Source organism: Gambusia affinis, linkage group LG13, assembly GCF_019740435.1.
Source record: "Gambusia affinis linkage group LG13, SWU_Gaff_1.0, whole genome shotgun sequence".
Classification (NCBI taxonomy): Eukaryota; Metazoa; Chordata; class Actinopteri; order Cyprinodontiformes; family Poeciliidae; genus Gambusia; species Gambusia affinis.
This window is the reverse complement of record NC_057880.1, coordinates 11868951-11882227: the sequence shown is the minus strand read 5'-3', so window position 1 is coordinate 11882227 and position 13277 is coordinate 11868951. Positions and strand designations below refer to the sequence as shown.

At 42.2% G+C, this 13277-nt stretch overlaps 1 protein-coding gene across 2 annotated transcripts; it reads left to right on the top strand.

Annotated features, from left to right (window-relative positions):
• The first annotated feature begins 739 nt into the window (after nucleotides 1–739).
• Nucleotides 740–12920, top strand: ptena (phosphatase and tensin homolog A). 2 transcript variants are annotated; one of them, XM_044137321.1, is made up of 10 exons: nucleotides 740–1618; nucleotides 6103–6187; nucleotides 6286–6330; nucleotides 6431–6474; nucleotides 6619–6857; nucleotides 7763–7904; nucleotides 9828–9896; nucleotides 10600–10766; nucleotides 12306–12569; nucleotides 12663–12920. In XM_044137321.1, the coding sequence occupies exons 1-10, from the start codon at nucleotides 1540–1542 to the stop codon at nucleotides 12846–12848; spliced, it is 1320 nt and encodes a 439-aa protein (XP_043993256.1). In that variant the 5' UTR covers nucleotides 740–1539; the 3' UTR covers nucleotides 12849–12920. The 2 variants fall into 2 exon arrangements, with proteins under 2 accessions (XP_043993256.1, XP_043993257.1); XM_044137322.1 differs by lacking the exon at nucleotides 9828–9896.
• Nucleotides 12921–13277: the final 357 nt, after the last annotated feature.

Below are 13277 nucleotides of genomic sequence, written 5' to 3'. Positions count from 1 at the left end.
TAGTCCTGATCAAGGAAATTTATTCACAATTGTACTATTGTTAGAAAAATTGTTAACATACTTCTTACTTCCAAGGTGATATATTCTCTTATACATATGTGTGTGGGCGTGCGTGCGTGCGTGTGTGTGTGTGTACTCATTACGTTACCGTCACCTCTAGTGTGTGTATGTGTGTGTATGCGTGTGTGTGAGTGTGTGTACTCATTACGTTATAGTCACCTCTAGTGGCAACAGTTGGATCAGCACCGGTTCCAGGTGTCTGATGAGATCATTACCAAGACGACGGGGCAGATACTTGCGTGGGAGAGGAATAAGGGGTTTTAAATGTTTTTTATGAAACAAAATTTCAGATCAGTCCGTTCTAACATTTTTTTAAACATGTATGTAGTAGTAATACTATATTACTGTAAAGGTTTCATTTTACAAATTAACTGCGTTTTAAATATTTCCAAAAGCACCTGTGAAATTTCATTTTCTGGCATAATTAACTTGAAAAAACATAAATAGTGTTACAGCGTTCAAACACAACGGATGTCTTTTTGACTGACCAATTACAATGACATGTTTCTATAGTGTAAAATGACAGTTAAAACCGCAAGAAGTGACATTATGTTGGAAACTTCCCTAATTACACTCACACGTGACCATTTTTGACAGAAGGGAGCGATTAGGACACACTTTTATCCTTCCGCCAGACGCACAAAGAAATAACTCTTTGACAGTTTTTTTGTTTTGCATATGTAAATAGTTAGTTAACAGAGACTGGTAATATTATTTAAATCAACACTCAGTAATGTTAGGCTGACTGAGTTTTAATTATTTGTTGGGACTATATTGTGGCGGCGGCAGAGTACATGTTGTAAAATCCTAGCCTGCTCTAGCTTCTTTTTTTCCTTCGGTTGGAGGCCATGATGGGAGCCTGAGAGTTCAGCTGGAGCGAGAAAAGAAGATGATTCCCCGGGACGAAACTGTCAAATCAGTACGGGCGGATTTCTGATCGTTGTATAGTCTATATACATCTGAGGTGGAGCCTGTCACTTTTTTATTTTTTTTTCTCAAATGTGTTCTTGGCAATCAGTCGATGACAATGTTGAATCGTTAGGAGGTTTTTGGATCGAAAAAGGAGGTAGCATTAGCCGCGCTAGCTGGCTACGTCTCAGTGACTGGATACTGGTTTTGAGAGCCGGTGAGTTCTCTAACCTCATCGCCTGGAACGCGTCGGAAATCTTACAAGTTTCACCCGAGGATAACTGCATGTATTTTATCCGGGAGCGTTTGTACGACGAATCGCAGGATTGGGAAAGTCGGGCCTGCGCCGAGGAGTGGAGCAAGGCCCGTCTTTATGGTCCAGAGGAAGCCTTTCTAATCCCACCGACAGCCACTGCTCCGTGCGAGGACCTGCAAAATTCAGCAGCCAGCGACCAGGAGGACCGACTGCGACGTTAGCGACCAGACGCAGAATACTAAATAAACCTGTTTTAACCCCCCCCTCACCCCCTCCTGCACCCCCCCATATAGACTCTCTTATTACCTGCTACAATGGCTGCGATTATAAAAGAAATGGTCAGTCGGAACAAAAGGAGATACCAGGAGGACGGTTTCGACTTGGACTTGACATGTATCCTTCCATGTTCTCTACGGTGTTCCTTTGCATTGCTTTGTAGCGGGGCTTTGTTGTATTTATTTGCAGAAACGGGGCCAGAAACGTCAGCAGAGGAACGTGAGGTTGGTGAGCTTCCTTGCTACCCTCGTTAGCTGTCGGCTAGCTGCTTTGCTGTCAGCCAGCATGTTTGAAAGACGCTGGATCTGTCAAAGCAGCAACACAGAAATGTCACAAGAATATTTAACTCGGAAATTGACCCCCCCCCTCCTCTCTTTTTTATTTTTTACCAAGACTGTTGTGCATCTGTTGTAATCCGCACAGGGCTTATTATTATTATTATTATTGTTATTATTATTATTACTATTATTATTAATTTATTTGGAACACCAGTCTGCCCAGCAGTGAGCTGATTTTTAAGGTTGTCAGATTATTATTATTAGTGTTTAATCGTTTTATTAACTCATTGGACGCTCAAGGCAGTTGGTATCAGTTGCAGAACGCATGTATCTTTTGAATTACTTGTTCTTCTGGTTTATTATGGCGGGTTGCACTAAATGAGTAGTTGGTCTTTGTGAAAGAGTTCAAAAATCACGCTGTTAAGATGGCCCTCCTGCTTATTTGGATGGCGATTAAACTAGATTAACAGCTGATCTGGTGCAGTGTTGCCAATTAGATTGATAATTTAATGTCTGACATTGCAGAGAGCAGGCTATTATTAAACTGTAGGCCTGACGAGATTGGGCTACTAGTGAGCTGATGATGGCACGCCTAGCAGCTAAACACATCTGTTTTTTGTTGTTGTTGTTTTTTAAACAGATTTAAGTTTATTCTAATTATCATTGTAAAGATGTAGGTCAATTTTATTGTTTTGATCCTCTTGAGAGAGTTTTTGTTTTTGTTGAATCTGATGCTGAAATGCATCCAGGAAAGTGTGTTTGGGCAAATTCAGGTTAAAAAAACCCACGAAAGCCTCATGCTGCAAGAGATGAAAAATTAACAAGCCCCAGTTTTTAAGGACATACTGTGCTGTTGAAGTCATCATTGTGTCATTAGCTCGAACACAGGAGCGATGTAAGCTTTTATTAGAGATGCACTGGTCAGGGTTTCCGTGGTTGATGTTGAGTTTTGTGAGGTCTCACCTGCCAGTTGCATTTTATTTATTTATTTTCCTCCCATAAGTACCATCAAACTGTGCAGTAGGTTCTTTAGGCGAGTTAATAGGTTTGAATCTAACGGTACGTTAAGGAGTTATAAGATGATCCTCCATGTATCCTTCAAAGCCTTCATCTGATTTAACTTCAACTCAAATAAAGTGCATCAAGTGATGCCAAGTTCTCAGTTTTGATGCATTTAATAGACGGAAAAGAAATTAAAATCTCAACTCTTTCTCAGTATTTGGCCTTTCATGGGGGGGAAATTGGCCAAATCTTGAGTGTATTTACAGTTTTATGTGTGATGGGAAATTAGATTTCTTTGCACCTTGATTCAGCTGCGTGCCACCGTATTTGGAAAGTGGCCGTGCCATGTGACGTCTGTGTCACCATACGTTGCTGCATCGGGTCAGATGTTTTATCACCTGGTTTCATAATGTGGTAAATCGCTGCGGTCTGGCTCCCTGCGCCCTGATGCAGGTGTTAAAACGAGGGGGCGGGACCCCCACTGCTCAAAAAAGGGACATCTATCTTTTGCTTGAGGTCTACCCCCTCCAACCCCCTTTGTTTAGATGTGGGCACTTTAAAGTTGCTTCGTTTTATCATTTCTGGCATGGCGTCTAAAAACAATACGGGCTCTCTCTGCAGTTATGTAATGCAGTATCACAGTTCTGGGAATTGCCCTTAAAATAGAGTTGCCGGTGATCTTGTATCAGCGTTGCTGTCTGAGTGCTCGCTCCTTCTTTCTCCCCCTATCTCTCTCTCTCTCTCTCTCTCTCTGGTCCTCTCAACCCACCACCTCTCCTTTTTTTTGCTCTTTTTCTTTTGCTACTCCCACTCCAGCTCTTCCTCCTTGTGCTTTGCCCCTTTTCCTGTCCTCCCCACCTCCTCCCTCTTAGCGCTCTGTGCTTCCAACTCTCCCTTCACCCACCCCTCCTCGACTTCTTTGCTGGAAGTTGTGGGTTTGGTGTATGCATGGAGCTCAGGCAAGGCTGACTTTAAAGAAAAGACATGCCTAAAGCAGCAGATTTTTTATTTATTTATTTTTTTTTTTTTATTGGAGCTTACATTGGGGTCCTGTGTATGCATTTCTTCCCAGCTGCAGAAACCAAGCCCCCCAACCCATTCCTTGGACTGAGGCTCTCCTGGGAACTTTTTTTTTCTCTCTCTTTCTCACATTGAAGGCTTGAGTAGCCCATTAACTGGGTTAAAAAAGAAAGAAGCAGAATTCAGATTTTAATTAGCTCTTTGTGTTATTAATGTACAAGATTATGGCATGTCAACACATAGATGTCTTTGTTGTGCTTTATGGAAATGGATTTGAAGTACGCGAACATCACAAGCAGAGGTGGTTGTAACAGTAATGATGCCCTGGTTATCAAGCGCCCCCTTCACCCCCGTCCCCTCCTCACCACTCAACTTATTAAAATGTGAGTAATTATTAGACCTCTTTTTTTTTTTTTTTTTTTGCAGAAAACTGGTAACTTAGTCTCCCAGTACTTAACACCAATCTTGCTCAGGGCAAAACAGATAAAGTATATTCTATTTTCTCATTCGTGGGCACCCTACCCTTTTTGCCGCCCTGGGCAACTGTCCATATCAAAAACTACCACTGATCATAAGCAGTTATCGGTTGCAAATTATCAAGGTTTTGAAAGAGGGCCGTTTCAAAACTGCTCATTGTGTCACATCGTTCCAGAGCTGAGTGAGATGAAAGAAGAAGTAGTGACCAGGGTTTAGTCTGGCTGCGCACTGGCCATCAGCTGACTGAAATGTGGCTGCTCTACTTTTTTTTTGTTTTTTTTTCTCGCTAACAGCAAGGGTAAATTCGTCTGGATGTATTTCTGGAAACCAAAAGCAGACAGTCACGGGGTGGAAACTACCCACCACCATTAAGGTAACGCTGTTTTGAAACCTCTGTCAAGCTGCAGTGTGTGTTAAGCCGCTGACTGCGGGGCGGCTGCCCTGGCAGATAGCCTGACACATATTAGCTTGTATTAGCTGCAGGTGTTGTTACTCTGCAGAAAGCAGAATTACAAAAAAGCTCTGATGGTTTCCACAATGAGCAGTTTTATTTGGAGTGGCTGGTCTTTGCTCAAGTTTATGTATCAGAATTAAAGTAATATACGGCCATATTTTTTGCAGCCGTAGGGGAAAGAGTTGGTTTTCCAGCCTTTTTTTAAATAACGATTCCTTTTCTATTTTGGTATTTTTAACGAGAACTGTGAAGATGTGGCATTTTTACACAACTTTATAAGAATCTTATAGGACTCCGTGTTTACTTTCCTGTTTCTGGAAATATTAAAATTACTATGGTTTGTTCCAGATGGAGGACTTTGAATCTTTTGTTCGTCTTACAGTTGACTGTGAGTTCCCGTTCTGGACTCCGGCTCGCTGCAGGTCTGCTGATTGAACAATGAACTGTGTGTCCGTGCTGAGCGTACCATGAAAAGGGGTTGTCCTTGTGTCTTTGCATGTGCAGGTACTCGTCTATGTGCAGCTTATTGTGTAAAAACCGTCAGGTGTGTGTATATAATTTCTCTGACCGGCTTGTAAACCAAAGATCAAATTTGAATTTTTCTTTTTTTCTTTTTGTTTTTACACCTCGGCTTGTAGAGAGTGAGAAATGGCACTCTTTTAATTTAGTGGTTACAGTGTGAAATCTTGCATCTTATGGCAACGAGCAGATTTCAGTTGCAGGTAGGAGTAGTAGTCAAAATTCGATAACGCAAATACACACACGGCAACTGAATCTCTTTTTTGTTTTGTTTTGCCACTGCAACATGACGACGTTTTGCTCCATGACGACGTTTTGCTCCATGACGACGTTTTGCTCCATGACGACATCCACAAGTCGCTGTGCTGCAACCTCCCAGTTGTTGTGCAAAAATCGCGTTTCTTCTTCTTCTCTCCATCTACCTGCGTGACGTCACAGGGCTCTCGCAGATGCATTCAAACGAGTCCGGCCCGGTCTCTGGACTGATAAGCCGCGCATTTGAACTCGTCCCGATATAACTTTCGCGCTCTAAAAATAAATGCCGGGTCAAGGAGCGGAGACTCTGGCTGCACCCACATGTATGGGCCGGGCTGGGGCAGGAGCGCTGCTGCTCCCATCCTCTCCTCCTCTTGCTGTCAAGGCCATCTGCCGCGAGGTGCAAATATACCCCCGCGTGCACCGACCAAGGCCCCATCTTGCCGTAACAGCAGCGACGACCTCAAGTCGACATTGACTGGAACTTTTAAGAAGGTCCGCCGCTCGTCTTCCTCTTCAGAAATCGTCTAAGAATCTTGTGGTGTTGTGTTCTGTGTGTGGTTTGTTTTTTTTTTCCCTTAACTCGTACTGAACAGATATCTACCCAAACATTATTGCTATGGGCTTTCCAGCAGAGCGACTCGAAGGCGTGTACAGAAACAATATAGATGACGTAGTACGGTGAGTGATGCTTTGCACCTTCTTTCGTGAGATTTGTTTGGTAAATTAATAGCATTTTAAGATAGTTGAGTATTATTTTCTGTTTGCCCTCTCGACAGGTTTTTGGATTCAAAGCATAAAAATCATTACAAAATCTACAACCTGTGAGTGTTCCCCGTACTGTTTGTCTCTCGTGGAGTCTATGTTTACTTAGAAATTTCCTCCGCGTGCCGGCTAACTGCAGTTTGCTTCTTCCCATTTCAGCTGCGCAGAAAGACACTACGATGCTGCCAAATTTAACTGCAGAGGTAAGCTGCTTCAACTCCTCGCCGTCGGACTGAAAAGCTTTAAAAAATGTTTTAAAAAGTAAGCAAAAAAAAAATGCTCATCGCTCTCTGCTTCTGTTTTCCACACGTTCCTTCCCGACGCTGCGTGGGCCCGTCGTGCATCAGTGGCGCAATATCCTTTCGAAGATCATAACCCCCCTCAGCTGGAGCTAATTAAGCCATTTTGCGAAGACTTGGACCAATGGCTCAGCGAGGACGACAATCACGTGGCGGCCATCCACTGCAAGGCCGGCAAGGGCCGCACCGGGGTCATGATCTGTGCCTATCTGCTCCACCGCGGCAAGTTCACGGAGGCCCAGGATGCGCTCGACTTCTACGGGGAAGTGAGGACACGGGACAGGAAGGTGAGGGAGAGTGTGTGTGTGTGTGTGTGGATGACTGGAGATGGATTGCTCAGCCTGGAAAATGTGGGATTTGATTTGCTTTAAATGTACTTTGTACCTTGTTCAATTATCTAAATCTCACACATCACATGTTTCATTCCCTTTTTCCCGTCCTGTCTTTTATTTTGTCCTTCCTTCATATCTTATCTTTCCTTCCTTACTTGTATACTTCGTTCCCTAATCTCTCTTTCTTTCTCCTTTGTCTTTCTGTTGACTGCAGTCCTTTCTCGTTTATTTTCTACCTTGTTCACCTTTTTCCTCTTTGTCTTCCATCCTAGCTTCTTTCCTTTTGTTGTGTCTTTACACCCTTTCCTCTCCTCATCCTGTCTTCCTTGGCTCCTTCTTTCCTTCCTCCATTGTGTCCATTTTTCCATCCTTGTGTTCAACCTCCCTTCCTTCTTTCCTTGCCTCCTTTTTTCCGCCCTCCCATGTCTTTCCTCGTTCCTTCCCGTTATCCATCCTTCTTTCCTAGCATTGTCCCTTCTACACTTTCCTTGTTCTACTTTGTCGTTCCTCTTGTTCTTCTTTCTACTTTAAAATGAATATAAAGGACTGAAAACTCTGGGAAGTTGAGTTTGGTAGAAGCATCATATTTTTACAAGAGAAAGTTTGCAGGAACTCTCAGAATCTGGGTCATGTGTAGCTGCGAATGTGACACTCGCTGCCTGTCTAAAATTACAAATTTGTTTGGATTTCAGCATAAATCCCAATGAGAATCCCAATCAAGTCTTCTTAGTCTGTCTTAGAAAGTCACCAGTAAATGTTGCATGTTTTCCAAAGCACACTTGGAGTCCTAAAAGTTGACGCTTGAACATGTCATCGGCGTCTAACTCCACATTCTCCCCGACGTGGCGGCTGTCTTGCAGGGGGTGACGATCCCGAGCCAGCGCCGATACGTGTACTACTACAACTACCTGTTAAAGAACCAGCTGGAGTACAAGCCGGTGGCGCTGCTGTTCCACAAGATGGTCTTCGAGACTCTCCCCATGTTCAGCGGGGGCACCTGCAGTGAGTCAAGTTCATGTTTGAATTCAGCTCCAAACTAGGGTGTAGGCATGCATGCTGCTGCTCAGAATGGAGAGAGAGAGAGAGAGAGTGACTCAGACTCGGGGCTCACCCACGCTGCGGCGTAGCGCCGTGGAGGACAGCAGCTCCTCCTCGGTCGTCCGGTGTGCCGGTGTTTTCGAAATGACCTGCGGTTCAAATCGGTCGCCTTGTTTTTAGACTTCTGGCAGAAAAACCCTGTTTATTCGCTTCTTTGTTCTGCCGATCAAAGCAACGTCAACACGTTGCCTAGAATCTGTAGATTCAGAGCTTTTCTGCACCGAAGCGTTGTGGAAGTGTCGAGGAGTTTTCTATGGACACTACAGTAACGCAGCGCTGCTCCTCCCACACCTGTTGCTGCTTACTGCCGTTCAGCTTACTCAAAGACTGACACATTTTTACGTTTTTTTTTTTTTTTTTTTTATTTTTTTCTTTCTTGCTTGAAATACAAAAGCTTTCTGGAAAAAGAAAAAAAATCACTCAGCAGAATGCATTGGCATGGAAACTAAAGCTTGCTTTAAAACTGCAGTAAAAATATTAATTACACATTTTCTAAATTATGTAAAAATCAAAAGTTAGAAGAATGCAAATATAATTTTGCTATGATGCTAATAAATATTGTCAATACTTTTTATTCGAAAATCTGTCCTAATAATTTTGCTGCAGTATAAATAATTGTTGCTTTTTTTTTCTTCTTTTAATTCATCAGCACTAATTAATTAAAGTTTTTTATTATTATTATTATTTATTTTAAATAATATAAAAAATGTTCTCATAGCAGCCAATGCCTATCTGTGTTCTTGTCTTTTGGCTTTTCTGTGCTCGGTCGTAGGAGGAATTAGAGCGTCCACCGTTTAATCACAGCACTAGGGAAGTAAACGCCGCCGCTCACAAATAAAACGAAGCGAGATCAGCCAGGCTTTACTCCAGTAAAGTCGACCAGGAAGTGTCTCGAAATTGGAAGAGGAATGAAAAGCGTTTTTGTCTGCAATTTGGTTTTGCATACAATAGCCGACCACGCGACTCTTAATAACTCGGTTATCAGTTTGTGGCGGTTATCTGTATTGACACATCATTGCGTGTTTGCTCTGAGCCCAGAGTGATATGCCCGTTGTAAAATGGCGTGTCTACGCCAACGTTTACACTCGTAGTCGGCCATCAAGTCAAACGCCTCCTAACGCTTCCTATTTATTTAGTTGTGTTGTTTTATTTTTTGTTTTTTTTTTATTGTGCTGTTTAGTGACACTCCACGCTCTTGAGGATGTTTATAGAAACAATGAAATAATTCAGTCCATGTGCTCAAAAGTGTGTGTGAGTCACTCGATGCTGAGCTGCTCTTGTATCTAAATTTGTCCGTTTTCAAGCTGCTGGTCAGAATAAAGCCGCTCTTCCTCCTTCATGTTTGTGGCTTTCTTGCCTTAACGCCGGAACCTGCTCTTCGGCCCTGACTTCATTAATCCTTCTCTTTCCTGCTCTACTCTTCCTTTACTTTAAAACCAAAGCCCTATTCTGAGAAATCTCCTAAAACGCGCAGGAGTTTATTTTCCTCCGCCCTCTAGCGAACAAAGTTTTGATAATGTCGTGTTAGATAGCTCACCCATGATTTATTTATTTATTTATTTTTATAGTTATTTTATTGCAATTATACGAAGTTCCCCCTTTTTGTTGCTTCCCCTTTTGTGTATCTCGCCCCAATTGACGTCTTTTCAGAACTGTAAGAGACACGCATTCCTGTGAAGCTGCACACTTGTATGTTTAGGAAACGTTACCCTGATGCAAACATGTGAATATTTGTGTGGAGCTCTTGTGTTTATGCCTGCTGTGCTGTGAAGCCCCTGACCAGCCAGCCAGGCCCTGCTTGTGATAATTTCCTTCTTTCTCTCTAAGGGGACAGTACCGTTAAAAACAGGAGCGAGCCGACCCCTCAGGGCTTCAAGAAAGGGAATTGGCATTGGGGTAAATGAGCCTTTCATCCATTATTATTATTTCACTCATTTGCTTTTATACGGCCCCAGAGACGCAGCGGGCCGGAGCAGTCTAAGGTAGACATGTTGCCTGGCAGGGGTAGAATAGAGCTTCAGGAAACACGGAAAAAGTAAAACAGCTAAAATAATTTTAAAAAATTAAAAAAATCATCTCCAGCACCACCCTCCCACCCTGACAGGAACCGGAGAGGGTCAAAATTGGTCAAAGTGCAAAGTGTTGCGCTCGTCTAAAACTAAACCATCAGAATAGGGTTCCATGTCTCTTATTCTGGTTCTTTTTATATATATACATACATATATATATATGTAATTCATATATATATATAACATTTGTGGTCTGTTCTACCTTTTCTCCTCTAGTTTTTTATTTTATTTTATTTTTTAACATTAAACTGTCACTTTTGGGACTCGCATGGTGGGGGGGGGGGAGGTGGAGGTGTGCTGTCTTTTGTCCAGCTTGTGTAATAACGGTGGTAATATCCTGTCCTGCTGTCCCGTTTCACTCCCTGCTTCTTCCCCCCCTCCTTCCCCTCCCTCATCTCTCACATCATAACCTCTTGTTGCTTTGTCTCAATTTACCTATTTATTTATTTATTTATTTTTCTTCTTTCTAATTTTTCCATCATATATCTCGTCCCCTCAACCCTCTGGCAACATCACCGCTCTTTCCGCAGATCCGCAGTTTGTTGTGTACCAACTGAAGGTTAAGATTCATACGTCGAACCCAGCGCACACCAGAAGGGAGGACAAGCACATGATCTTTGAATTCCCCCAGCCGCTGCCCGTCTGTGGCGACATCAAAGTGGAGTTCTTCCACAAACAAAATAAGATGATGAAGAAGGTTAGTTTGCTGGGGGGGGGGGTGGTTATGTATTGTACTTACACAAAGCTTGATAAACGATCAGAAGTAAAGTCTTCACCAACTCTCTCCTCTTGGCTTTCTGTAAAACTTTTGGATTTATTGACAATAAGAAACGTAGAGGGAGAATTAATGAAAAACCAAGAATTGTGGCCAATTTCCAGCTATTAAGCTTTAACCGATTGCTCTTTTAGTAATACGCCGTTCAAAATATTGATTTGTAGCCTTCCTATTGTGAGCCTCAACAGTTGTTACGGTAACACACTAAACGGTGTGCGAGAGCTGCAAAACAAGAGTTTTACCCTTTTTAAAACCGAATCGTTAGGATTTGACATTTTATTCTGTTTTTAAGATCCTTGATTATCATTTAATGTGATCGGTAAGAGAACAACAAGAATATTAAAACACCATATCTCAAAGTGAACTGTGTCTTTTAAAGCTCTGTCTAGTTGAAGCTTCATTTTTAAGTGAGACGGGAAGATATTCTTGAGTTTTCAGGATGTCTGACAGTCAGCTAGTAACTAATAATCAGATTGGCTGATTATTAACTACAGTTAAGTGTCGATTAACCTTCCACCACAGTTTTGCAACCTTACAAAACTGTAAGAAACTGCCTGAAATTTAGCTGCTAACGATGCTAAACTTGCCCTTTTCTTCAGAGCTTCCTCTTAGCCTCCGCTGAAGATCTATTTCATTATTTCGTAGGCATGAAGCAATATGAATATTTGTCCCAATATTGATATCCAATTTTAAAATTACTCTGTTGCCTGATAACTTGTTTATATTCTTCATTTTTGACAGATAAAACACCCCATAATTCTTTGAAGCATCACTGTCACATGACTGAACAAATGCAACACCAGAAGCACAAACTGCATGGATGTAAACTTGCTAACATCGGCCCGTATCAGTCCCATACTGATACGGTGTTGAAAAAAATAACTAATCTTGGCCGATAAAGATGTTGATACTGGCATATTGTGCATCTCTAGTATTTAGGGAACCTGGACTGCAGCTGCGTACCTCCTAGTTTTGGCATTTAAATAAAAATTGGAGATGGCTTGATATAGACAGGTCAGACTTGGTCTGAATTATTCTGTGCTCATTTTTATTGTGCAGTTTGATTTGTGAAACTTTCACCAAAGAATAGATATCCTTAACTCCTGATTTTCAAAGCTGAAAAAAGATGAAAAGGAGTCAGATTTCTGTAACGGGGTCAGACCGCCTGGTATTTGCTGAAGTTTTTTTCCTGGTTAGTTGTCAAATTAGTTTTCCCCAGTTTGGTATGAGTTGTTACAATCAAAACTGCTAATCTTGGCTCCGAATAACAACTTGAATACTAGAGAACCGGTGGTGGTTACGTAGACTGTGTTCAGTTTTTCGCTTTCTGACCAACCAGAGAAGCAAAAAAACCACAAAAAAAAACCCTTCTGATTCTGGTCTCCGACCACTTTCTCCCTAGATCTGTCCAAAATCCTTTTGGCTCACCTATTTCTTCTTGCCGTCTTTCTCTTCTGTCAGGACAAAATGTTCCACTTCTGGGTGAACACGTTCTTCATTCCTGGACCAGACGAGAGCGGGGAAAAGATGGAGAACGGGGCTGTGAACAACGTGGAGAGCCAGCAAGCAGCGCCTGGCCAGTGCCAGGTCCAGGCCCAGCCGCAGGGCGCCGAGACCAGGGACGGCTGCAGGGACGGCGACGACCTCGTCCTGACGCTCACAAAGAACGATTTAGACAAGGCTAACAAAGACAAAGCCAACCGCTACTTCTCACCAAACTTCAAGGTAAGTAGGAACGGGAGCCGTTTTGGAGTTTGTCGCATGCCAACTCTGCCGGAGAAGTGAACCCGTTTAACCGGAGCTGTTCTCGATTTCTAGGTGAAGTTGTATTTTACGAAAACCGTGGAGGAGCCTTCAAACTCCGAGGCTAGCACTTCGACGTCCGTCACCCCAGACGTTAGCGACAATGAGCCAGACCATTATCGATACTCTGACACCACTGACTCTGATCCGGAAAATGAACCTTTTGATGAAGAGCAACACACGCAAATCACAAAAGTGTGAACTCTTTTAAAGCAGGAAAAGAAGAAATTATACACCTGAATTAAAAAAAAAAAAAGAAAAAGGAGAAAACTTGAATATAAACTCAAAAGAAGAACCTTTGTCCCTTTTCCCTTCCCCAGACGGCAATAGAATATAATGTCGAATGCCAATTTTAGGGAAAAAAAAAAGATAAATATCCTGACCAATATATTGTTTCTGTTTGTATTATTTTCTTTTTTTTTCTTTCTTTCTTTTTGGCACGGCAATGTACCATGTGCGAGGTATTGACACTGTTGCCCCGTGGGAAAAGGTGCTGTAGCTATAAAGATGTGTTTATATATATATACATATATATATGTATATACATATATATACATGCATATATAAACAAACTTTTTTTGTGTCAAAGACAATGGAAAGAGTACCACAATCAGGAGACGGGAGTTGAAG